The sequence below is a fragment of the Saimiri boliviensis genome, chromosome 7 (assembly GCF_048565385.1).
Source record: "Saimiri boliviensis isolate mSaiBol1 chromosome 7, mSaiBol1.pri, whole genome shotgun sequence".
NCBI lineage: Eukaryota > Metazoa > Chordata > Mammalia > Primates > Cebidae > Saimiri > Saimiri boliviensis.
Genome location: NC_133455.1, coordinates 120,266,616 through 120,293,037, shown reverse-complemented (window position 1 = coordinate 120,293,037; position 26,422 = coordinate 120,266,616). Strand labels below are relative to the sequence as shown.

Sequence of the window (26,422 nt, the reverse complement as noted above, 5' to 3'; positions counted from 1 at the left end):
ACTTGCTCCCCTCTAAATACTTTTTAGATATCTTCTGTTTCTATACATAGGGATCTACCTCATTCTTTTTATTTTGTTTTGTTTTGTTTCATTGCTTTTTACTGATTGGACAAGAACACCTCTTTTTAAAGATGTATGTAGTATATAATTGTGTGAGTGTAGCTCAGTTTATTTAGCCCACACACCATTGATTACAATCTGACTCATTTCCAATTTTTGACATTGTCAATGATACATTGAATATCCTGTTTTTTGAGCTTTGGGGAACATTTTCTGCGGGAAACTTATTCTGTGGAGACTCCTAGAAGTGGACTTACTAGGTAAGACTATTTCAAATTTTAACAGATAATTGTCAATTTGTCCCTCAAAAATTGATTATAACAATTTTGGTACATTTGGTAGTAATTTCTGTTTTTACCAAGTATGTGAAAGTGCTTTTTTATCCATGTCTTCACCAACACTGAGTATTATCAGTCTCTTAAATCTTCATCAATCTTGTAGGCTTTGCATACACACACACACACACACACACACACACACACACACACAATTTGTGATGTTTCTTCACGGGCTTGCTTGCTCAAGTTCTATTTTTCTATTGACTCACTTTGAAGGCCTCCACAGACTTCAGGAAAATCAGTCCTTTGTGCTCTGTACAGCAGTGTTTAATGCGGTTTGTTTTGTCTCCTGACACCGTGTGGTGTGTGGCGGTTGAGGGAATGGCTGGAGCACACACTGAAGGCAGGCTACGTGGTCACCCTGGTTTTGTCTCTAACTTACTAGCTCAATGACCATAGTTTACTTAATCTCAGAGTCCCTCAGATGAGGACAGTACTTATCCCATGGGATTGTTATGAGAATGACATGACTTCACGTACATAAAGTGTTCTGTGCAGGGTTGGACATGAAATAAGCACTGTAAGGGTAGATGCTATTATTATTTTGCATTCAAATAATTTTAATGTTATGCAGTCAAATGTATTGATCCTTTATGGTTTCCAGATTTTATGTCGTGCTTACAAAGGTTTTCCTCATTCTAAGCTTAGAGAGATACTCACAAAGGGCACTATTTGCGGGAGTCTGCAGGGAGTCCATTTGCAACGCGGCTCCTCCTCCCTTCCCTTCCTTCCCCCATTTTGCTGTCTTGCAAATTGATTTGGCTTTTCACATACTGGGATTTTTTTTCCCAAGGGGAAACCTATGTTTACATAGTGCAAGGATGACACACTGATCTGGGGACTGTGACGGCTGTCGTTTCACGTCTAAAGTGCCAGAGTGCACTCCAAACCCAGGGGAGGGAGGTTCGATCTGCTCTGCAAATCCTGGTGAGCTGCCTGTGATATGCCGGGTCCCTGGCCCCACTGCACAGAGGCCCAGGGGCAGGGAGGAGCAGCTCACTGCTGGGCGGGGTGAGATGGAGAGTGGCCGGAGGCCAGACCACTAGCACCGGACCAAGACTAAGAAAGCCCAGCCCCCTTCCCAGCTCCAGAAAGTCACTGGTCGGAGAGCCTTAAGAGCCTTAAGAAAGGGACTTCATTCCCCTGGGGTTCCCTTTGCTTATCCTTACAGTGCAGCCTCCGCTTCTGTCCTTAGGCAGCTGGGTGGATTCTGTAAGGTGGCGCATGCGCAAACATTCCGTGCCGCACAGCGGACACCCTTGGGGCACCTTCTGCGGCTGCTTGACTGGGGGTTGCTTCTGCCATGGGGGCGGTGATCTGGGTTCAGCTCGTCTGCATTCCCAGGGTCTCCTGGGCCTGCTTCCTGTGGAGGGGCAGGCAACGGCTGGAGGAAGGGATGGTTCACCTGGGTCCCGCCTCCCGCTGTCTGCAGCCCGTCCTGGTAAGCCGACTCTGGCCTCCTCCTCCCCTAGTCTTTCTGTTGACCAAGGTCAGGACTCTAGTCAAGAAACTTCTGAACCCTGGCAGAGACGCTCCATAGGAAAGACGGAGCCCCTTCTCCCACAGGTGTTCAGCAGCAGGAAGAGAAACTGCGCCTGGGGAACCTACTCGTTCCCTTTGGCCTTGTTTATTCCAGATGTTGGCATGAACCCCTCCTGGCACGGAGAGGCGTTGTGCCATCTGCTCACACTAAGGGTTAAAGGCCTGCAGCGGGGACAGTGGGCTCTTCCCCCCAAACTTCAACTCCTGGCCACATCACAGAGCCCAGTGAAAGGCGTCCTCCGTGGGCAGCAGTGGTTCTGATGCGAGCAGGGCCGGGAAGGTGAAGGTCACTGCAGAGGGATGCCTACACGTGGGTCTCTACGGTCCGGTCAGAGTGCACAGAAAGGCACCTGGCTGGTAGGGAAAGGGCCCCTGGTGGGAGTCACAGAAGCATTTGTCCCAGTTTTAGCACTCCCCAGTTCTGTCACCTTGAAGAGGTCCCTTGCCGCGCTGGTTACGTGTCCTGATTTATAAGACGGGAAGGTTGGGCATAGGGCTGAAACGCATGCCCTGTCGGCGGATGGGAGCTTATGTACTTTGAGGTTGGATGCCTTTGAGTGGGCCTGCGCTGTCCAGGGAGAGGCAGTTCCCACAGCTTCCACCAGGGAAGGCATCGGCGTTTGCATTTTGCGCTGCTGCCTGCTCCTGGCTTTTCAGAGAAGAGCCAGCAGCAGCCTCTGGCCTTGTTACACCATCATCTGAGAGCAGAGGGCCGCCAGAGGGAAGGCGTAAGGACAAAGCCAGATCTTGGCTGGGCCATCTCGCTGTCTGGAGGCGACCTTGACCCAGGATGCAGACAATGAAGCAGCCCTTGGCTTTCCCAAGGCCCGTGATCTTGGCAACCAGAAACCCCAAATTCTCACCTCCTGCTCTTCCAGGTGGGCTGGGTTGGCTTCCCAGGTCCTGCTTAGGAGGGGCCCACGCTGAGAAGGGTCCTGGACTTGGTCTAATGCCCTACTTTTGCCATCTTGAAATTTGGAATTTTTTTTTTTTTCTTTTTTAGGCTTCATTTCTGAGGCTCAATCTTAGTTTGCAAGGGGCCCCATATGTTCATTTTTACTGGGCCATGCAAATTATTGTGGGTTACACGAATACTCATTTGGAAACATTTTAGCAGTCTCCTCTATTAGGGCTCCCAAGGCAGGGCTTCTGTGATTACTAGAACACTCTGAAGAAGTTGTCTGTCTGGAGCCAGCTGAGATGGCCCTGAGGTCCACAGAGCCCCTCCGAGTCCCTGGATTGAGGCGCTCCTGCCGTTCCACCCTTTGTGTTTGTCACGTGGCACCCATTCCTGTAATGAATCACAAACTCCCTGTCTAAGCTGTTCCTCTCTGAGCCACGCCCTCTGTACTCTGACTTGCCCAAAATAGACAGATGCTCAATAAATATTTGCTGGTTGATTGGCTGGAAAGCAAACAGAGCTGTCATCTCAGCCCAGAGTTTGGGGCATTGCACACAGTGGGTGCTTAATCAACTCTGCTGACTCATCGCAGAGCAGGCCAGGGTACTACGGAGTGTAGCCATGCCTGTGGTCAGCCCAGGCTTCACATCAAGCATTTCCTGCCCTTCCCTCCAACCATTCCCTTCCTCCAACTGTTGTCTGCCTGATGAGGAGAGAATTGGCACTCAAGGCCAGGGCAGCGCTGTTGAATTACAGGGCTTCCTGCTGTGGGATTGCCCCCAGGAAACCTACTTTTTCCTTTTGGCCTTGTTTATTCCAGAAGTTGGTATGGCCCCCTCTTGATGAGGGCAGTTCTACCATCTGCTCGTGCTAAGGGTTAAAGATTTGCAGCAGGGGAGACCAGAGCCCCAGAGCCCCAGAGCCCAGAGCAAACACCACCAGAACTCAGTGAATGGCGCCCTCCAGTGGGCGGCAGTGGTTCTCTGTGTGAGCAGGCTCCTGCAGGTGAAGGTCACTGCAGAGGAAGCCTCCATTTCATGGTGGTGGAAATGGAGCCTCAGCAAAAAGAAGGATTTGCTTTTATTTACTTATTTATTTGTTTGTTTATTTATTTATTTATTTAGACAGAGTCTCACTCTGTCACCCAGGCTAGAGTGCAGTGGCACGATCTCGGCTCACTGCAACCTCCTCCTCCCAGGTTCAAGCAATTCTCCTGCCTCAGCTTCCTGAGTAGCTGGGACAATAGGCACACACCACCATGCCCAGCTAATTTTTTGTATTTTTAGTAGAGACAGGGTTTCACCATAGTGGCCAGGCTGGACTCGAACTCCTGACCTTGTGGTCTACCTACCTCAGCCTTTCAAAGTTCTGGGATTACAGGTGTGAGCGTGCATCTGGCCTGCTTTTACTTTTAATTGAATTTTTTTCTTTTTGCTTTTTAAGTTTAAAAATTTTTTCCCCCCAGGCTGAAGTGCAGTGGTGCGATCTCGGCTCGCTGCAACCTCTGCCTCCTGGGCTTAAGTGATTGTCCTGCCTCAGTCTCCTGAGTAGCTGGGATTACAGGCGTGTGCCACCACACCCAGATTTTTAAATTTTATTTATAGTACATATAGGGTTTCACCATGTTGGCCAGGCTGGTCTTGAGCTCCTCATTTCAGGTGATCCATCTGCCTCAGCCTCCCGAAGTGCTTGGGATTACAGGTGGGTGTCACCATGCCCCGCTAATTTTTTTTTTTTTTTTTTTTTTTTCAGTAGAGATGGAGTTTCACTATATTGTCCAGGCTGGTCTCAAACTCCTCACCTCAGGTGATCAGCCGACCTCAGCCTCCCAAAGTGCTGGGATTATCGGCATGAGCTACTGCAACCAGCCAAAAAATTTTTTATGTGGAGACAGGATTTTGCTCTGTTTCCCAGGCTGGTCTAGTAATTTGCCCACCTCAGCCTCCCTAAGTGCTGGGATTAAAGGTGTGAGCCACCATACCTGGCCAGGAAACTATTCTCTCCCCATCCCTGTAGAAAATTGTAAGAACTATTACATTTCCAAAGACCTTCACAGTTTGTAAACCACTTTCATGAACGTGATTCTCAAACTGTCCTGTAAGTCAGAACAAATGCTTAAGTACAATTATATGGTTGTTGCTTTAATATTTTGGGTTTTTTAACTCCAAATGTTCATTGAAGAAAAATTAGAAAATACAGATATTTGATATTCTATTGCTTAGAGATGACACTTAATATTTTAGTCCATGTCATATCAGATTGATCTAAGCATATAAACATAGATCTTTAAAAATAGGTTAATACTATCACTGTTCTGTAATGGTATGACCCCCATTTTTAGTAGGTGACTGACAGAAGTCCCAAGCCATGTAGCTATAAAGGGGCAGTGCCAGGTTTCAACACCACTGTCCTGGCTCTAAGTGTCCACATCCCCAAGCCAGGCTGCCACCACACTCCGAGGCTTTGTGGGGGTTGATTGCCTCCATTTCATGGCTGTGGAAATGGAGCCCCAGCAAAAAAGAAGGGTTTGCTTTGACTGGGCTTAGGGGTAGAGACCCCCAAGCTGTCCTGTTACCCCACAGTTCAGCATGGGCGAGCCTAGGCCAAGCCGGACCTGGCTGCTTGGAAGTCCACACCTCTGCCAAACTGGACTTTGCCTTGCAGTAAACAGTCACAGGGATAACAGGGGTCAGCTGTTGGGCAGGAGGCCCAGAGGCGGCAGGTGCCAGGTGGCAGCCTTAGGCTGTGAAGGACTGACCCCAGAGAGCAACTGGATATCTGTTTGGTGGCCTTGGAGGTCTCTCACTCATTCGTATTTTTAGAAAAAGGGTGAGGGCACAGCAGTGGCCCGACCCCTGCCTGGCTGCCCTGGACCATCGCCCTGAGCTGTGGAAAGGGTGCTTCTAGCCTGGATCCCGGCCAGTGCTAAGGGGAGGGCTAGCACGCCTGCCTGCCTGCATCCATTCATTCATTCACTACTGAGCACACGCCCCCAGCCAAATTCTGCATTAGGCGCTGGAGGAAAGGTTTCCCCAGGGCTCTGGTCTAAGAGCTGTGGGAGGAGGAGCACAGTGCTGAGGAGTTTGAGCTGTGGCCTCACAGACCGGGGTTCAAATCTTGCCTCTGGTCTCCTAGCCATATGGTCTCGGGTACATTCCTTCCTCTTTGGAGCTTGTTTCTCCTCACAGGGCCTCTTCGAGAAGTGAAGGGGGATGCATATGGAGCCTGGCAGCATGTGGGGTCAGTGCAGGGAGCCAGGGAGAGGCTGCGGACTGGAAGCCCTCCCACTGGGCTGTTTGCATGCTCAGCATCCACCGGGAATCTGGTTCTCAGGACACCGGGGGCGCTGAGATAGACATCACCTGAGACTTACATTGACTTTTGCTCAGTTCAGCAGTAGCTCACCTATTTCACCAGATACTAGCTTCTCACCACGAGAGGGAGGAGAGGGGCATCTCCTCTTCTTACGGACAAGTGAGCTGGGAAGCTCCGAAGCTGCGTGAGCTGGACGGTCAGCAGCACAATCCGATCCCTGCACCTGCTTGCCAGCCCTCTCCCGCTTGCCGCTCACGCCTGTTTTCCCCAGACCCTGGCTCACTTCACAGAGCGGCTGCTCAGGTACAGGTGTCAGGGCTGGGAGAATGTGTGACTGGCCACATTCGAATCCTGACGGAGAACAGGAAAGACCCGGTTGAGAACCCAGGCTGGACCCGCTTTGCTGGCAGGGAAAAGACATGAGTCCTAGGGTCAGGGCAATCCCGGCGGGCTGGTTCCAGGCCCAGGCCTCCTAGGAGTGGCTGAAGCTGGCAGCTGCCAGCTGATTCAGGCTGGCCCACCAATCAGGAGGGGCTTTGATCCCTGGACTCAGTGCGCAGGGACTTCTCTGTCTTGATCTCCTTGGCCCCTGGAGCTCCCCCCAGGTAGTGCATCGGCATCTCTGCCTTGTCTGCACCTGTCTCATCTATGGGTCTGTGGCCAGGACCCAGGATGCTACTGAGCTCAGGGACAACAGACACATGCACACGGAAATGCACATGCACACACACACACACACACACACACGTGTGCACACACATGGACACAGACATGCATGTGCACACACATGCATGTGCACACACATGCACACAGATGCACGCACACACACAGAGACACCAACACATACACACACACACACACACACAGAGACACGTGCACACACACATGCACACAGAGACACACACAGGCATGCACACACACATGCACACACATTCACACAGATACACATGCACACAGACACATGCACACAGACATGCACACACATACACACAAACACATGAATACACACAGACACACATACACAGGCAAAGAGACAGACATACAGACGGACACATACACTGATACATGCACACACACATGCACAGACACAGAGACACACACAGGCACACACACACATTCACAGACACACACAGGCACACACACACACGCACACACAGACACATAGACAAAGAAACATACAAACACACACACAGACACAGACACATGCACACACATTCACAGAGACACTTAGACACAGACACACGCACAAGTACACAGACACAGACACACAGACACACCCAGAGGCACACAGACACAGATGCACATACACAGACACACACACAGACAGACACGCTGACACCACACTGTGGCTACCCTGGTATATGGAGGCATGTCAGCAGTCGAGGTGTCTGGGTATCACAGCCATTGACAGGTACCCCCAGAAGATGCCATAGAAGAGATTCATGGAGTTCAGCTCACCCTGGTTCTGCCTTTCAAGTCTCTTCTGAATGAATACAGTGAGTGACAAATCAAAGGCAACTTTTGTGTTTTTTTGAGACAGGGTCTCACTCTGTCACTCAGGCGTGATCTTGTCTCCCTGCGACCTCTGCCTCCCAGATTCAAGTGATTCTCCTGCCTCAGCCTCTTGAGTAGTTGGATTACAGGTGTGCATCACCATGCCTGGCTACTTTTTGTATTTTTAGTAGAGATGGAGTTTCACCATTTTGCCCAGGCTTGTCTCAAACTCCTCACTTCAAGTGATCCACCTGCCTCGGCCTCCCAAAGTGCTGGGATTACAGATGTGAGCCACTGCACCCTGCTGACAAAAGCATCATTCATTCAGTGCTTCATTCATTGAGCATGCAGGCTAGACGCCCCGTTGTTCCCATGAAGCTTGTCCACTGGGGAGGGATGGAGAAGCTCTCTTTATCTCCTGGCTTCCTCCTTGATACACTTCTTCTCTGCTAAGCTTTGTCATTTTAGCGGATTCAGAGAATAGGATGTAAACTGAACTGTGACTGAGGCAGATCTCCATTGCTTAGAGGTTTGCTCTGCTAAAGTTGAGGGCGAACCCCGAAAAAAGAAACACCGTAGGATCTGTGACCTATGCTTTTTCCAAAGAGGATTTTGGGAATTTCAATATTTAAAGGGAAAGAGCAGAGCAAGCGGGGGAGATTTTTTAAAATGAGGATGGGTAGGGAGTGAGGCTAGTGGTTACATTGCTGTGAGGCTCTGATTAGTGCACGATGAATCTACATTTTACATGTGAAAAGAGGAAGTGGGGGCGGGGGCGGATCAATTACGTTTTTGTCCTGGACTCAGTGAATCCGAATTTTATGTAAGATTTATGTGAAATGACGGCTGTTTGGGAACACAAGGACGGCAGTTTTGTTTTGTTTGGTTTTGTCTCCAAGTCCAAGCTTAACTCTCTCTTTGGCATAGTGAATTTGGGGGTCCCGAGAATCTAGTTTTCTTTCACAGGGGCTATAGGGAAGCCAAGGATCTCTGTTGTATCCTAGATGCCTAGCTCATGCCAGGAGCGGGAAACAGGTTTGTTGAACCTTGGCAGGCTGTCTGCAGGGCTGGGTGGGGTGGGAAATTCACCACCTTCCCTTTTTCCTATCTCACTGTCAGATATGATCTACTTCATGAGGTCTCACCTGGACTATAGCCAGAGACTGTAGGCTCAACTCTCATTTCTTCTTATTTTAATTGCCTTAAATCCTGAGGAAATAACTCTTCACCTTTTGGGAATGCAGTCTAGTGGGGACATACAAAACTCATATACACCCTTATGTGGAATGTTGATATTTTGCTTTATGATTAATTGGTCTGAAAGTCCTTTCCACTTGCCCCTGTTTAGGCTTCCTTTCTGGATTTAGGCTCCACCACAAAATCTAGGGTTCAGCAGAAACAAGAGAGGTGCTGTAAGTACTTCTGAGAGAGGACAGGAAAAGAATCTGGGAATAAAAGCACTAGACTGCTGGGCGGGTGGCTCACACCTGTAATCCCAGCACTTTGGGAGGTGGAGGTAGGCAGATCACGAGGTCAGCAGTTCAAGACCAGCCTGACCAACATGGTGAAACCCCATCTCTACTAAAAATACAAAAATTAGCTGGGCATGGTGGCGTGTGCCTGTAATTCCAGCTACTCAGGAGGCTGAGGCAGGAGAATCACTTTTACCCGGGAGGCAGAGGTTGCAGTGAGCCGTAATCATGCCACTGCACTCCAGCCTGGGTGACAGAGCAAGGCTCTGTCTCAAAAGAAAAAACACTAGAGCCTTAAAGACCCACGAGAAGCAGCAGCTGGCAGCACCAGGCTGGGCAGACAGGAGCTGCTGGGGCCTCTGCCTGTTGGTTCAAAAGACGGTTTTGACCCATTCACTCTTCTCTGGAATGATCTAGATATGCTACCTATAGCTATTTTAGACTGGTCCCCATTGTTGAGGGACTTACACAGCCTATGCTTCCAGGGCTGTAGCTGTTAAAGACACAGGATCCAGAGCCTGCCTGGGTTCAAAGCCCAGCTCTAATACTTAAAAAGTGGGTGATCTTGGCCAGGTGCAGTGGTTCATGCCTGTAATCCCAGCACTTTGAGAGTCCAAGATGAGAGGATCCCTTAAGGCCAGCAGTTCAGAACCAGCCTGGGCAACATAGTGAGACTAAATCCCTGCAAAAAAATGTTTTAAAAATTAATTGGCCACGTATAGTGGTGTGCACTTGTAGTCCCAGCTACCCAAGAGGCTGTAGCAGGAGGATGGCTTGGGCGTAGGAGTTTGAGGCTACAGTAAGCCATGATTGCACCACTGCACTCCAGCCTAGGTGACAAGAGGGAGACCCTGTCTTTAAAAAAAAAATAAGAGGGTGATCTAGGGGCCTAGTGCAGTGGCTCATGCCTGTAATCCCAACACTTTAGGAGGCTGAGATGGAGAATCTCTTGAACTCAGGAGTTTGAGACTAGCCTAGCCAACATGGTGAGACCTCATCTCTACAAAAATTTAAAAATTTTTCATTTCTAGTAAGTTTTCAGGTGATGTTGCTGCTGTTACTTAAAGGACCACACATTGAGAACTGCTGCGATGCAGGAGAAAACATACAAGTGTAGGATTCAGACAATGGGGCCATCCCTTGGTATCTGGTGACTTTGGGCATTTGATCTCTTTGAGCCTCAGTTTCTTCACTTGTAAAATGGGACTACATCCCAGCTACTTGGGAGGCTGAGGCAGGAGACTCCCTTGCATGCAGGAGGCGGAGGTTACAGTGAGCCAAGATTTCACCACTGCACTCCAGCTTGGGTGACACAGCAAGACTCTTTTTTTTTTTTAAATTAAAAAATATATACATTTTTAATTTTTTAAATTTTTTTTAGTGGAGACAGGGTTTCACCATGTTGGCCAGTCTGGTCTTGAACTCCTGACCTTGTGATCCACCCGCCTCAGCCTCCCAAAGTGCTCGGATTACAGGTGTGAGCCACTGACAGCAAGACTCTTAAAAAAAAAGGGGAGGTGGGGGGAAACTACAGATACTTCTCAACTTATGATAGAGCTACATTCTGATAAACCCATAGTAAGTTGAAAATAGCATGTCAAAATGCATTTAATACACTTAGCCTACTAAGCTTCACAGTTTAGCCTAGCTTAACTTCAGTGCGCTCAGCCCACTTACGCTAGCCTACTGCTGGGCAAAATCATCTAACACAAAGCCTACTTTATAATAAAGTGTGGAATATCTTACGTAATTTATTGAATACTGTACTGAAAGTGAAAAAGAGAGTGGTCGTATGGCTATTCGAAGTACAGTTTCTAAAGTGTATCACTCACGGTGGTGTGAAAGCCGGGGACCATCTCTATTAATACCTGCCTTGCGGTGGCGTGCCTGGCATACAGCATTATCATTCTTTATTACCGTTTAAATTTTCCCACATTTTGTTAGCCCTTGAGGGATGAGTAGGATTGTGGTCAGCAGAGATTGGCTGGGAGGGCTTGGGGAATGCGTCTGAGAGCCTCAAGGGCAAAGCGGGCAGAGAGCAAAGAGCCGGCCAGCTGGGTCTGGAAGCCCCAGGTCAAGCCGCTGACTGGGAGAGTGATCTTGTTTGGGGTGGATATTGAGAGGGAGCAGATCGATTCTTTGGATATTTCTATGTGCAGGTAAATCCACGATTAACTTTGAACCCCGAGATAACAAGTTTTTTCTGAAAGCCCTGACAAAGTGACCTCTTGCAGGGGAGGTGGAAAATGCTCCCTAAGAAAGAGCAAGGAGGCTGGGTGGTGGCTCACGCCTGTAGTCCCAGCACTTTGGGAGACTGAGGGAGCAGGATCGCTTGAGCCCAGGAGGTCGAGGCTGCAGTAAGCTATGATTGAGCCACCACACTCCAGCCTGGGCGACAGAGCAAGACCCTGTCTCAAAATAAATATTAATAACTAAAATAAAAAAGCAAGCAGGACCCTCTGGGTTCCCGTTTCAACACTCGTGCTTTCCCGTCCCTCCCTACACACAGCTTGCTTGTAATCTATGGCACCTTTTCGTTGGCGAGAAACCCGTCCGTCTCCTCTGTCACAAAGGGGTCAAAGCCCCGGGTGTGCCCGCGCGGGCCCGTAGAGGTGGCCTGGGACCTTGCCACGCTGTTTTCTGGCGCCCCCTGGTGGACAAGAGCGGCGCCACAGGCCTTCCCGGGAGTCCTCTCCCCTTGCGGCCTCTGGATGCTGCCGCTTAAGGTCTCAGTTTGCAGCTTCGGGCAAGGGCTGGAACTCGCAGTGAGACTGCGCCCAGGGCTCAGAGGAGATTTCTGGACCAGTTACATATTATTGCTGGAATAATACGCAAAAGACACCCCACCCCGACGTGGATTAGAGACTGTTGATTTTTAAGGGCGAGATCACTGCGCTTGGCAGGGGAAGGCTTCAGGGGTTCGGGCTTTTACAGCTTTTGGCCTGAAGACCAGCTGCAGCTTCCAGCCCCAGTCATTGATTCCCTGAGGCTCCCTCAGGACTGCCGAGCAAAGGCAGGATCCAGGGAAGAAAGGGCTCTCCCTGCCGTGGAGGCGTGTATTAGAAGAGCAAAGATTCACCACCCAAACTCCACTCCCCACCCAGATGCCACTGTGCCTGAGGCCCTACCCTTAAAGACCTTTATTTTTGCCTTTTTTGAAAAAAATTCTCTCATAAAAAATTCAATGTGATCATTATTCATTGTGTACCTAATGTGGGGGCAAGGTGCTGAGCTAGGCTCCGTGGGGACCCAGGCCTGTGGAATATGAGGGCCGTGTGCTAAAGTGGGCAGCAGAAGCAGCCGTCTCAAGAGGTCTCAACAACCGCCCAAGGCCAGCACAGGCCAGGGAGCAGGCAATCTTCTTTCTGGGTGGAGTGCACGTGGGGACAGGGTCTAGAAAGGAGGGGAGGCTTTCCCTGGGGGGAGCATGGCAACGAAAGAAAGGCTTTAGTCCTGGAGCAGAGCAGGAGCTGCTGGGAAGGGTGGGGTGCATCAGGGAACAGTGAGTAATCTGGTGTGGCCCCGTGCGTCTGAGCATCACAGAGCCTGGCACGGGGTTCCTCTCCAGGGGTGGGAGGAGGAGCTGGGGACCCGGCTAGAGAGGTGGGTGGGGGCCCAGGGGAGAGGACTGCACTTGAGTAACAATGACCCTGGAGACCCAATGCAGGGGGTTGTGTGAGTGTTTCCCTTACTGCGTCTGCGGCAGCTCGAAGGTGAGAGCCAGCAGGAGCGAGGAGACAGGCTGCCGGATGGGTACAGGAGGCATTTCAAACACGGTGAAAGTTGTTAGGACCATACATGGTGCCTACTTTGAAATTGGGGCTGGGACGGGCCCTGAGTCACAACACAGTATTTCAAATGCCTCTAGGCCCATAGGTGGAAGCATAATCCTGTGTGGGAAAGATTTCCCTCCTCATCTGATATTTGTTTAATACCTTATAGTTTTCAAAGCACATTCACCCACATTATCCTACTGATCTTTCTAACAGCCCTTTGTGCTAGACAAGGCAGATATTATTCTGTTTATTTTAAACACTGGCCTTTTGTGGGGGGTATGTCTTGGTCTCTTTTGTGTTGCTATAACGGAATAATGGAGACCGGGTAATTTATAAACAATAGAAGTTTATTTGGCTCCTGGTCTAGAGATTGGGGAGTCCAAGAACATTGCACTGGCACCTGGTGAGGGGCTTCGTGCCACGTCCTTCCATGGTAGAAGGTGGCGGGCCAGAGAGCTTGCAAGCACAAAAGACAGGAAGGGAGCCATGCCACCTTGTCTATCAGGAACCCACTTCTGAGATAACTTGACTCGCTGCCATGATAATGGCATTAATTCGAAAATAGGGGCAGAGCCCTTATTACCTAATCACCTCTTAAAGTTCCCACTTCTCAACACTGTTACAGTAGGGATTAATTTTCCAACCCATAAACTTTAGGACATATTCAAACCGAACTGTGCTGTGTGATCTTGGGCAAGCTACATAGGCTCTCTGAGCCTCCATATTCTCAACTGCGGTGATGACGCCCCCACCTACTTTGCAGAACCGTTTGAGAGGACTGCACTAGGTAACTCATGTCCTGTGTTGAACCCTGTGCCAGGCACAGGGGTGTCTTCTGTAAGTGGGAACCAGCATCGTTCCAGTGCACTGAGAGCCCACTATGTGTGCGCGCTGTGGGACAGGCCCAGGCACCCTTCCCAGCTGAATTCTGACAAGGACTGACACCGAATTAAAAGCTTGCTTAAGTCCCTCCCTTTGAACGAATCACTCTTCCGGGGCTGGGACCCACCCTTTCCCTTTGTGAGAAATCAGCTTTCCAGAAGCCTAAGTCGTGACTGTCTCCTTCTGAGGGGAGCCCTGGCTTTCCTGGGCAGGTGGTCATTTTGAAGCCAACAGAAGGGCCATAGGCCCCTGTTCCTCTAGGCCTGTCCAGTGTATGGTCTGAGTTTGAGCTCGCCACACAGGAAGCCTGCCATGTGGGTCTTCTCAGGGCTGGCAGGAATGACACAGGGGAGGGTCACCCGTGCCCTGCAGCGGCCTCTCTGCGATGGCCTCAGCGTCTGGATTCTCCACTCAGAGCCGGCTTCCTCATCTCTAGATCAGTCAGTGCTGGGAAGGACCCCAGGAAGCCTGTATTCCAGTCCCTTCAATCTCGCAGATAAGAAAAGGAGCTTAATGCATGGGCCCGCTTGCTCACTCCTTAAAGCAGAGCTGGAATGTGGTCAAGGCGCCGTTGGTGACACCCTCTGGGTGACACCAGGCCTACACCTTCCCATGGGAGGCACAGGGCCTGCCCCAGGTCCCAGGGCCTAACCACACTGAGCTGTGGCTCCTGGCTTTTTGGTAGGGCAGTTACTTACCCCCCGCGGCCCTCCCGCTGGGAGAATGGCCCTGTAATCTTGTCTCCAAGAAAGAGCAGAATGATTTGTTGTAACTTAAGGTCCCCACTGGCCCATAATGTCAATTAACGAGGTAAAAACATGTTTACTTTTCTGTTAAGAAAAGGCATTCCTTTCCTATCCAACCTCAGTTTTGTAAAGAAACGAAACTATGGGCCAACAAGGATTAAGGGATAAAGGGCTGTCTGGCAGAACAGTGAAGCAATCCTTGACTTCAAGGGATGGAATCGCACCAGCGTTGGGAGCAGGGACTTGGCAAGGGGCCAGGCTGTGCTGGAACCTGAGAGGAGGGTGCCGACGAGGGAGGGAAATGACTGTGCTGGGCAGGCCCAGGAGTGGGGCAAAACTGGGGACCGCTGGGTCTGTGGTGTCCCCCACCCCCTCCCTCATCCCCTGCCAATCACCAAACCCACGTCCTCTTGTGGCCAAAGGCCTAGAGCTGCGCAGATCAGACTCTGGATCTACTCCCACCCCTTGCACCCGTCCCGCTCCAGCTTCATGCCGCCCCAAATTCCCCGACTGTCTGGGTGTCATTGGTTGGCCGGATTTTGATGGGCAGCCTTTCCCCAGGCAACCGCGCCTTGAACGAGGACTCTGGGAACCCGAAGCAATGAGTCTTGGACAGTGTCCTGCCGCCCGTGAGTGGCAGGGGAGGGGCGCGCGGGGCGGAGCAGAATGAGACCTGAGTAAGACGCGGAGCCAGCCTCATTGAGAGAGGGATCTCAGGCTGGGAACATTGGAACCGCTTGAATTCTGTCTTTTCTTCTGTGGAGGAGCAAAGAGTCGTTCTGTCTGTCCATGGCCTCTGCCCTCCAGAGACTGGATTTTCCTCCAGTTTTATAGGTGTGGGAAGTGACCACCAAAGTGCCAGGCCCAGAGGCAGAGCTGGTCCTAGAAATCGGGAGTCCCAGCCGCCGGCCCCTGCTCTTCCAGGATCAACTCAAAAGGGGCCGGGAGCGGGCAGAGCGCTGCGCGCTTGTGGCGGGTGGAGGCAGCCAGCCCACCCGGGCCAGCTCTGCAGGGAGGGCGCAGAAGCCAGGGCCACGGCCAGGGCAAGGGGAGGGCGGCCAGCCAGAGCCGCGATGAAGAGTCCGGTGAAACGGGACTGACTCATGCTGCGAGGCTGTGCTCCCCGGTCCTTCCCACATTCCTGGCTCTCTGTTCTGGACCCGCCTGGGCCTGGCCTTAAAGGGCCAGCTCCTCTGAGCAGGAGCCGGGGCCACCCTACTGCGCTCCCCACTCCTCCATCATCTGACCCCTGTGGGGTTGCTCCCAGTCCCTGGGCTGTGGGCGACAAGGATGGCCCCCTGCAGGATTTAGGGCTTTGTCTGATCCGGTCCTCCCACACTAAGGGAGCCCGCAGGCCATTTCCTCCATCTGCCTGCCCGAGCAGGGCTGCACCTAAACTGGTCACAAGGATTAGGAAAACTTGCCCTGCTTTTAAAGATGTCGCACTGAGGGGACCCCTTCCCAGGCACCTTCGACCGGGGCCCCACTGCTGGCCTTTCCCTCCGCCGTCCCCTGGGCTGCAGGTTGTACAGGAGGCCCCTCCCCGCTCCGTCTCCCCACCCGACGCTGGCCCCATTTCAGCCTCGGTCGATTCTCGAACTCTGACTTGACACAGGTGTTTGGTGGGTTTTAGGTCGGCCCATCCAGACGTGTGGGCCAGGCTCCCGGTCCGGGCCTCGGAGGGGTCCAGGTTTCACACCAATCCCGTCCTGCGCGTGGGTTCCTCGGGGTGGAAACGCCATCCCGCAGCTGCCGTGCCCGAGGCCCTTCTCTGGACCCTGCGCGCCACCGTGTGGACGCTCTGGAGAACTGGCGCCTGCGGGGACGCCCTGCAGAGATCCCGCCCAGCACCCGCAGCTGAGGGCAGCCCTGAATCGGCCCTACATTTAGAGAGGAAAGGTTGAGGGCACCCCTTAAGCGCACTGCGAGTCCCACATCCTCTGTGAAACGATGGCTGTAAATTAACAACAAAAGTCAACCAGCTCTCTTAAAATTTACATAGCAGTACTTTTCATAGAGGCTTGGGAAGACCTCCGCGTTCCCCAAGTATTCTCCCCCTCCACCCACTGCCGCCCCTTCCCCTACTATTTGGTCAGTGCTCAAAACATACCACTGGAGGTCTGGGTTTCAGGTTCTGCCCACTGTTAACAATGCTTCTGGGAACGGAGTGTTTCCCTGGAAGCTAGACCAGTTCATCAGATCTTGAACTGAAAGCTGAGGATGGAAGGAGGAGAAAGCGCAAAGCTTGCAGCTTCTGGGCAAACTGGAGAACAGGGGAGGGAGAGGAGGGGTGCCTTGGGGCAGGGAGGCCAGGGGGCACAGGGGGCACAGCTGAGCCTGGGCAGAAGCACTTTGAATTTGGGGGTAGGAGGTGAGACTCTCTTGCCTAATGAGTGCTCCTGGAGACCAAGGACAAACCGTCACCAAATGGGCTATGACCACAGGCTGCTGCAGCCTTGGGGCTGACAGTGACCCTGGGCCTTTGTGGGGTGTTGGCTCTGGGATCCCTGGCCCTAAGCAACCAGCCCAGCTGGCCGTAGACAAGCCAACCTTGCTTAAACTGCGTTTCCAAAGGCCCTGAACACTATGTGGCTTCCTAAGTCCACGAAGGTCCTCACTCACCCTCTGTCCCTTACCTTCTCCATCCTCACTGGCTGCCCCCAGCACACGCTGAAACCCAGGCCCCAGCAACATCAAACACGAATGAAGGCGGGAGAGGTAGTGAGCACTCCATTCCTATGAAGGCGGGGAAGGTAGTGAGCACTCCATTCCTTCCGGGCCCACAGCCTTTTTCCTTCTTTCTCTGGGCCCCGGCCCCCAGTCTGATTTTGGTGGCTGTGAAAAGGAGCTTGCCAGCGCCTGTTGTGAGCAGCCTGTGGCCCAATGGGACAGTGCTCACCAGGGATCCCTGGGAGGGGCAGCAGCTATGCCTTATTCGGCATTGGGATCCTCACAGCCCCATCTGCCTGGCAGGTACAGTCAATCTATTGAATGAAGGCTACCTACTGCTCTCCACTCTCATCTTCGGCGGAAAGCATTTAAATTGCTCCGTTGGCCAAAGTGTACACTCAATCGCCCTCTGTGAATCCTGCCCTGACCAGAAGTTGAGGACACTCAGAATATGATCATGAACAATCCAGGTGCAGGGAACTGCCCAGTGTAGAAAGCTGATGGCCTGCAGTGTGGTCAAAGTGGAAGAGCCACTTCTCTGTGTTCGATCCTCCGGTGATGGTCCCACAGAGTCTGAGGCGGGCGGTCTGCGGGACACAGGCTGCCAGGGCCAATTCCGTCTCAGAGCAGGCGCTGTTAGCACCCACGACCCTGCACCTCTTGGCTGTGTCTGTGCGTGTGCACCCTCCTGGCAAATGGAGCAAGGGGCCAGGAGCACGGAAAGGAAGCAAGAAGAGCAGGGTGGAGACATGGGGCTGAGCTTTGAAGGCAAATTTTAGGAGAAGGGCTGGGGAACAGAGGCCCCCTTCTGCTGGCCTAGGAGATGGTTGGTCCAATCTGTAGCCAGGCATGTAGATTAGAGCTGGGTCTCCAAAGACGGGTGCCCAAGACCATATTTTAGGATAAGAAAATTGAACTCCTATTTATATTAATTTTTATGTAATCCTTTCAAATGTTTCTACTTTTGCATGTTTTACTATACATATTAGTCCAATAAAATATGTATACTTGATAATGGAAGAATGTACATACATTGAGGATGCATGGTCCAAACACTGCAACCTCCACCTCCTGGTTCAAGTGATTCTTCTGCCTCAGCCTCCTGAGTAGCTGGGATTAGAGGCGTGTGCCACCATGACCTGCTAATTTTTTTTTTTGTATTTTTAGTAGAGACAGGATTTTGCCATGTTGGTCAGGCTGATCTCAAACTCCTGACCTCAAGTGATCTGCTTGCCTTGGTCTCTCAAAGTGCTGGAATTAGAGGCATGAGCCACAGTGCCCAGTCTCATTTCAGGGTATCTTAAGAGCATGTAGAATCCAAAGGTTCTGATAGACAGGCTAATCAGTTAGCCTGTGTGTAAATCGACTGTCCTCTGCGTAAATCCCTGGGATACAGAGAAGTGAAGTGACTTGCGGGGATTGCACGAAGTACAAGGAACATTCCAGACCCTCTGAGACCTGCCCATCCAATCATCCACACCTCCATCCGTCCATCTATCCATCCATCCACCCATCTACCCCCCAGTCTCCCCATCCATCCATCCACCCATTCATCCATCCATCCATTTATCCATGAAGCTTTATTTTATACTTCAAAACAAAATCAAATGTAAATTATGTTTCAACAAATCCTTGCCAAAAAATTAAAAACTAAGAGTGTTTAACTAGTATGCATCACTGTGCATATCTATTCAGGCATCCATCTGTCCCCACTCAGCAGGTACCTGTCCCGTCCTGGTGACCTGCTGGGTCATCTTCCTCACCTCCAGGCTGTAGCATCTTTCAAAGACCTTTCCTTTGCTTTCCCACCTCGCTCCACTTCAGTTCCTTTGCACTCTGATCCTAAATCCAGACTATAACTTTTAAATGACTCCCCCTGCTTCTAGCCCTTGCTGGCCCAATCTATTCCAAGCACCATTGCTAAATCGATCTCCCAAGGACTCTTGAGTGACTGCAGATTGCCCTTGGCCATGGGGCCCAGACTGAATTTCCTGGCCCACCCCAGAAGCCCACAGCATATGCCCTATATTGTGATTCTGTCTTTTGGAGTTAGTGGCTTCTTGAGAAATGTTACACTTCAAAATCAGATAAAATGTAAATTATGCTTCAATAAATCCTAGCCACAAGTCGTAGTTTGAATGAATGAAGAGTGTTTAGCTGGTATGCATTATTGTGTGTACACACTCATGCATGCATGGATGTGTACCCTGACAGCCTGTCTGACAGCGTGTGTGCCTGAGCAGGGCAGCAACTCCAGTGCTCCTGAGGGTTGGAAATGCAGCCGTGTTCAGCTGCTGAGCTGTGCACCCTGCCTTGGGACCATGGCATTCTGGGAGAGGAGGCGGCGTTCTCTATTTCACCCAAGCCTCCAAGCTCCTTCTATTGTCTTCTCAGGTGCTTTTCCTCTCAGAGGAAAATAAAACAGCCCAAAGATGAAGCTTGGCCCAGGTAAAATAGTGAATAGGATGAGGAAGGTGCACTTTACCAGCCTTTTCACTTTCTCCAGCTGGACAGGCGAGGGTGCAAGGGAAGGGGCGACCCTCCAGGAAATATCAACTGCAACAGAACATCATTTCAGAGTGCAGAGGTCCTTATGGGTTGTCTCGTCCAACCTTTAATTTTATCAGCGCATGAAACTGAGAAGGGTGTCGCTTGTCCTGAGCTTCCCGTCTGGTTTGGGAAGGGCTTTAAAACCTCTCTCTTCTCTCCCACCTCTCAACTGCTTCCCTTCCAGAGTCTCCCTTGGTAAGTCTGTGCTTTCTCCCTTACAGCCTGGGAGCTCCGACCCCAGGAGGAGCCAGCCCATCAACCTGAACCACTACGCCACCAAGAAGAGTGTGGCAGAGAGCATGCTGGACGTGGCCCTGTTCATGTCCAACGCCATGCGGCTGAAGGCGGTGCTGGAGCAGGGGCCATCCTCTCACTACTATGCCACCCTGGTCACCCTCATCAGCCTCTCTCTGCTCCTGCAGGTGGTCGTCGGCGTACTGCTCGTGGTCATTGGTGAGGAGCCCAGCCTGCAGTCAGGCCTTCTGCCTTGGCATCTGTGAGGGCAGAGGCATTTCAGCTCAATGACGACCACCTCCCTTGATTTCTGCCACATGGGTCTCTGAAGGGCCCCTCTCTCCAAACTCTGGTGGGTGTTGTGGGGGTAGCTCCGGACTGTGGCCCCATCTCTGACCCTTTCCCCTGCTCCACTCCCCTGCAGCACGGCTGAACCTGAATGAGGTAGAAAAGCAGTGGCGACTCAACCATCTCAACAACGCAGCCACTGCCTTGATCTTCCTCACTGTGGTCATCAACGTTTTCATTACAGCCTTCGGGGCACATAAGACAGGGTTCCTGGCTGCCAGGGCCTCAAGGAGTCCTCTCTGAATACCGCCCGGGATCCAGGTGAGGGAGGATGGGGAAACCCCAGCTCCAGGGGTTCCCCAGGTGGCCCTTATCTCTCCTCTGGGGCTTTGGGGCAAGAGACAGATCCTGTAGCTCCAAGGGCGAGGAGGGGACCTACAGGAGCCTGTCCTCAGCAAGGCCTGCACAAAGCCCCATTGCTGTGTTAATGGGTGGCTCTCGGTTCTTGGACTCAGGGCTTCCCATGGTCTGGGACTGGGTGGAGGCGATGCTGTGGTTGACTCTGCCCCTTTGGCAAGAGGAAAGCTGGAGATGGGGAATTTCTCCCTGGCATTGTCTAGCAGCTCTTGCTACTCAGACTGTGGTTCAAGGGCCAGCAGCATCCACAGACCACTCGGGAGCTTGCTGGAAATGCAGAATCTCAGGCTCTGCTCCAGACAGGCTGCAGGCACATGCATGAGTAACATGGCCAGGTGCATCCTGGGCACACTGAGGGTTGAGGGGCACTGCTCTGGCCTGCCCTCCTCATTGCCTCTTCTCTGCTTCCCGACAGGTACTGGGCCTGGAACTCCTTCTGTCTCCTTCCTCCCTGATCTGCCGGGCTCATGGGCACTTTCCACAGCTCAGGAGAGCTTCTGAAAGGACAGAGCAGCTGCCCTTGCTTCCTACCCACAGCACCTGAGTTAAAATGTGATTTTTTTTGGTTACTGGTCTAAGTGGCTTCCATCTTGGTCTGGAGCCTGAGCTCAGATGCAGGTGCTGCCCGCCGTGCCTCCCTGGTGGCATCTCCTGGACCTAAGGCGGGCCTGTCTGTCTAAGGCCAAGTATGCCCAGCTCAAGGACTCTGGTTCGGACTCTACCCTACTGCTTCCTTCTGCTCCAGGCCTGTTTTCCTTCCTGTAAAATGGAATCTGTATCTATAAAGGTTTCTTCAAATCCACTCTGGAGTCCACTTATTTGTCTAGTCTGGAAGGCTCAGGCGTCTAGGCTGGTCTCCAGCTGTGCCTAGTAGAGGGCTCAAGAGAGCAAATCCCAGGCCTGCAGGGTGGGCAGGCTTTTAAATCACTCCCTCTTCTATGGGCTCTGCTCGAAGCCAGCATTCCTGGCCCAGACACCTCGGGCTTATTGTCATCTGCCCCATCAGCTGTAGACTCGTCCATTGCAGATGGATGCGCATATGCTCAATCTTCTGCATGAACCTGCCGTAAGCTCTTCTAGCTTTCACAGTCTCTGCTTCCCTTAGGCATGTGTTTAAGGACTGCAAACTCATTTTGATCTTTGCCTGGGCCAGATATAATGAGCAAGGTAAATCTGCACCTGTAAAGCATTAGCAAAGCATTGCCAGCTCAAACAGAAATGATTTTTAGACGGTCTGCCAGGTTAGAAGTAGCCACGCCTTGGCTTCCCTCCGCTGCTCACCAAACCATTCTGGCCCTGTGTCTAGCCTTCCCGCCATGGTACCGATAGCCTTTTCTCAGCTAAAACCATTAATCTGCTGAACAGAAAACGCCTAGTCCATTACACGGTGAGCTGCTCAGACAGGAACAATGCTGTCTTCTTCCTGAGTAAACCATTCCACACACAGCACACACCACACTCCTGGGAAGGGCGGAGGGTGGTGTGGGAGGGTCCTTGGCATGCCCACCTGGACCCCTCAGCCCAATCCTCTACGTCCATGCAGAGCAGCAGGAAAAGACAAACACCTTTTTTTTTTTTTTTTTTTTTCCTAGGAAGTTGCTGTATTTAATGCTTCCCCTCCCACCGTCCCACACCCTCCCAACCCAAGACATTTCCCTAGGGAGTAGGGGCCATGCCTGACCCTTCCCCTTAAGGCAGATGGTATGGAGGTAACAAATATCAAACTCAAGGCACTGGCCCAGGGTGCAGGGGTGGTGGGCAGGGCAAGAGGCTGGGCTGGCTCCTAGTCATTGTAAGTGAAGCAGGCGGGCAGTTTGGGCTGGTTCCATCCTTCCAGTGCAATGCCCAAAGATGAGAGTGGTCCCGGAAAGAAACTGGCAGCCCCACTGGCCAACTGCAGCCCTAGCTTAGGCCCCGTGATCCTTCTCCAGGGACAGTTGGCCTCAGCAGGGACCAAAAGCCACAGCTCAGGGAGCAGGTTTGGCTTTCCTAAGCCACAGCCTGTTAACTCAAAAGTCTTTGTCCTTCATCATTCCTTAGAGGGAGGCAAGGATTCTCCCCGGTCCCCAGAAGGTTCTCCACGGGCTCTACTCTCCCATGTGCCAAGCTCGTGCTCTTGGGGAATGCAGAGCCCGCCAGGCAGACCCTGCGTCTCCAGTGCTGTGATTTGGCCCATCACAGCCTGGAGCGTGGGCTCAGTGGTCTGCTCTTCTGGGTGCCCCCCGCACCTTCCCCACACCCTGTGCGCACCTCCCTAAACAGACTCGAGTTCAAGACGCAGTGTCCAAATGCACCATGGGTGAATTCACAGCAGCAGCGGAGGCAGCAGCAGCAATAGAAAAACCCCCAGCCACAAAAGCACCGGGGGTTATTAGTGCAAGAAAAGGACAAGGTCATCAGGTGACAGAAAGGGTGGCACAGACTAAAAAGGCCAAGGACTATTTTCCCTGAAACCGCTCCACTCTTCAGTTCCTCCTGCCCCCACCCCTCCCCATGCTTCCAGGGGATTTCTCAGGGGAATGTTCTCACCTTCCCCAAACCTCTCATCCTGCCCCCTTCTCATTCTGCTCCCTGGTCCCTGCTCCAGGGTTTCACCCCCATACACAACTTCCTCTTCTTCCATGCAAGGCGAGGCAGCCAGGGCTCTCCCTGTAGAAGGGCAGGTCTGCAGGGGAGCTTCCACTTTCCCTTTCATCTCTTACTGCCCCACCTCTATCCCTCTCTCGTCTAAGGAAATTGACAGATACGGCCACATCCTGTTTCCCTCTTCTTCATGTCTTCTCCGGAGGCCGACCCCCAGGCACGCCAGGAAGGGGACAGGCTTCTCTCCCCTGCCTTCATCACCTTGTCTGTTCTTCAGGCCTGAGTGTCCAGTGACGGGGCGTGGCAAGCCCGCTGCCCAGCTCCTCACCTCCAAGTGCCCAAGCCCCAGCAACAGCCCCTTCTGTGCTTCTGGTCTGAAGTGAGCCATCTGGAGGAGAAGGTGAATGCCCTGATTGGTGGCCAGCCGTTTGGTGGCTACTGGGAGATGTGTCTCTGGAAGGCACGAGCCTGGGGTGGAGCAGAGAACTGCCCCCCGTGGGACCATCCCCGAGGCAAGGGACAATGCCCAAGGGACATAGGAGTGGGCGGGAGGTCTGCATGTGGGGACAGTCCCTCAATGCACAACCTCACAGCCCTCTGGACAGCAGTTTTGGTTTTGTTTTAAAAATCCCCACCCCCCCAATAAAATATGTCCACTAGAAGAGTGTCTGGTTGGTGGTCAGCACTTGGCGTGAGGAGTGCCTGGTGGTGTGGGCGTGCACCTTCACGGATCAGGATGGTGTCAGCCGTTCTCTCCTTCCCGATTCGTCCTTCTCAGGAGCTGTCCCCGTTCTTCACGGAACAAGTGGCCCCTCCTGGCCTCTCTCTCAAAGTCCTCCCTTCTGAAGGCCCAGGGGGTAGAGAGAGGAGCCCTGGCACCTGCCTCTGTGAGGGGACAGCTCCAGGTGAAGTGGGCTGTCAGCTTCAAGGCCTCCTGGGGACCACTCCCCATCCCCAAACAGCAGCCAGGCCCTGGGGATCTGCTGCTAGTCGAGGAGCAGGGAGTGCTGGGTCCAGCGGATACCCTGCAGCTACAGCATCTTCATTTGGCGGCGGCTCCACATGCCTCGCTTGGAATGGAAGTGATGGAAGAAATTCCTGAGGGACAGACGCTCCACTTCCAGGCCTGCTTGGAGGATCCTGAAGGAGGAGGAGCTGGATGAGCCAATAGAAACAGGAGGCGGCTGGGGAGCCCCTCTGTATCTCCCACAGACCCTCTGCTTGCTCCCCACGGGGCAGGGAAGTCGGGTGGAGTGGAAGGGTGTGGGCTTTAAAGCTGGGCAGCCTGGCTTTGGATCCCAGCTCCATGACTGGGGGTCATGCCTTCTTTCAGAGCCCCATCTGATGATTATCACATATGTGTAATGAGGATAACGTATGATATAGAATTCTATCTGTCGTTAGAGTAGACATCCTACATACACATCCTCCATCAGAGGTGGTGAAGACCGAGAAGGATGGAGGCTGAGGAATCAGCACAGCTCCCGGCATACTCTGCATGCCCCATAACTGGTACCCAGCCTCCAGGGGACAGGTCACAGACGGAGGGAGGCAGGGCTACACTGGGACACCTGGAGCCCAGGCCCTCCCCCTGCCTTTTCCGCATGTACAGCCTGCAGGGTGTTCCTCTCCAGGGAGGCCTGCATTCTGCCAGGGCCGAGAGGAGCCGAACTGGATCCCTGAGCTGCTGAGGAGGCAGGGGGTTCAGGGCTGTATGGGAGCCACACACTGCAGCAAAAGCCCAGCACGAAGATCAAGGCGGAGGTGACTGCTGGGCGGGGTTCCCAAATCAAGGCTGCCAGCTGCCTCGGGGGCTCCTTTGATCTAAGACCCTTTTTATGAGATCCCAGTTATCTAAGTTCCCTTAACATCACCCTTTTCACTTCAGATTCTCTTAGTGTATCACCTTCCTTTTCTTTCTTCCCTCAATGGGAAAAAACATCAATAGACCTAGTTTTTAAGCCTCTGATACTTAGAGTGAGATTTGGGGCAAGTGATAACTTCTCTTCAAGACTCAGTCTTCTTATCTGGAAAACGGAGATCATGACGCTTACCCCACTGAGGTCAGGGAGGAATCAACAGGGTGACGGATACGGACCACCTGCCAAGCGCAGGCCCCATGACTGGTGGATGCACCTTGTCCCGCCTCTCGGGAGGAAGTGAACGCCTTCGCGTCCAGGTCCCCGCCGCCAGTGCTCCTGACCTTGCCCTGTCCACCTCTTGTGAACGCTGTTCCAGCACTTACACCCTTCCTTCTGAAGGGCACCCTCCCCTCTCCTTTGCTCCTTCCCCACAGGCTCGGATCTCAAGCTGGCGTTCTCTCCCCACCCTTCTCTTGGCAGCACACTTCTCGAAAGAGGAACCTCACGCAGAACAGCCTCCGCCTCCTCACCACCCACGTGCTGTGCTGCCCCATGGCCTGTGTCCCCACCCAACCTTGCTCTCTGCGTCCACCTGCCAAGGCCGAGGCTCGTCCTGTGTTCTCCTCTGACCCTTTCCCCCTGCCCCAGACTCCCGGGTCCCTTGGTGTCTCAGGACCTGGAACCTCCTGCGTATCTTCCTGCCCTTTAGTGGTCCACACTGTCTCTCGTGCTGGCCCCAAAGTCTTTCTTGACCTTTGCCAGGTCTCCTCATCCATTGCCACAACTCGGCTCCCCGCTCAGAGCTGAGGGAGGTGCGCTCCCCTCTGGCTGGGGAGGATGCCGTCTCTCCTGCAGCGCCCTGCTGGGTGCTGAGAACATTATGGTTTACGTCTACACAGCTTGTGCACCTGGGACACGGTGTACCAGGTGTGTTAATTTTCACACCAGCCCTGTGACACAGACAGAGGCCGAATCGCACCCCTCTAATAGAGAAACTGAGTCCCAGCGTGGCCAGGGGTTTGAGGGCATCCCCTGAGTCCAGTGCTCTTACCGCACACTGGGATTCTGCAGCCAGGAAACAGCTAGGCTGCTGTGGCCTGGCTCCCGAATTCCCAGGCCCTGGGGGCGCCCCCCCTCTTCCCAGTCACCTGTCCAGCAGCTCCCAGTCTTCCCCTCCCCAGCGGTCTCGGAACTCCTTGGTGTTCATGCCCCCAATCCTGTCCAGGTCAGACTTGTAGATGCCGAGCAGCCCAAACCCATTCACCTCCCAGTAGCCTGTGGACAGACAGAAG

The 26,422-nt window shown here is 52.6% G+C and overlaps 2 protein-coding genes across 4 annotated transcripts in view; one reads left to right on the top strand and one right to left on the bottom strand.

The window, feature by feature from the left end:
- Nucleotides 1–21,487, top strand: part of NINJ2 (ninjurin 2) — a 93,976-nt gene extending 72,489 nt beyond the window's left edge. For both annotated transcript variants that reach the window (XM_003934469.4, XM_010345032.3), the window contains exons 2-4: nucleotides 19,968–20,199; nucleotides 20,405–20,589; nucleotides 21,101–21,487. In XM_003934469.4, the coding sequence (XP_003934518.2) occupies nucleotides 19,968–20,199; nucleotides 20,405–20,571 (399 nt within the window). In that variant the 3' untranslated portion in view covers nucleotides 20,572–20,589; nucleotides 21,101–21,487. The remainder of the gene's footprint in view (nucleotides 1–19,967; nucleotides 20,200–20,404; nucleotides 20,590–21,100) is intronic.
- Nucleotides 21,488–22,273: 786 nt separating this feature from the next.
- Nucleotides 22,274–26,422, bottom strand: part of B4GALNT3 (beta-1,4-N-acetyl-galactosaminyltransferase 3) — a 100,067-nt gene continuing 95,918 nt past the window's right edge. For both annotated transcript variants that reach the window (XM_039461689.2, XM_039461688.2), the window contains exons 19-20: nucleotides 26,279–26,405; nucleotides 22,274–24,408 (exon numbers count right to left, since the gene is read on the bottom strand). In XM_039461689.2, the coding sequence (XP_039317623.2) occupies nucleotides 24,300–24,408; nucleotides 26,279–26,405 (236 nt within the window). In that variant the 3' untranslated portion in view covers nucleotides 22,274–24,299. The remainder of the gene's footprint in view (nucleotides 24,409–26,278; nucleotides 26,406–26,422) is intronic.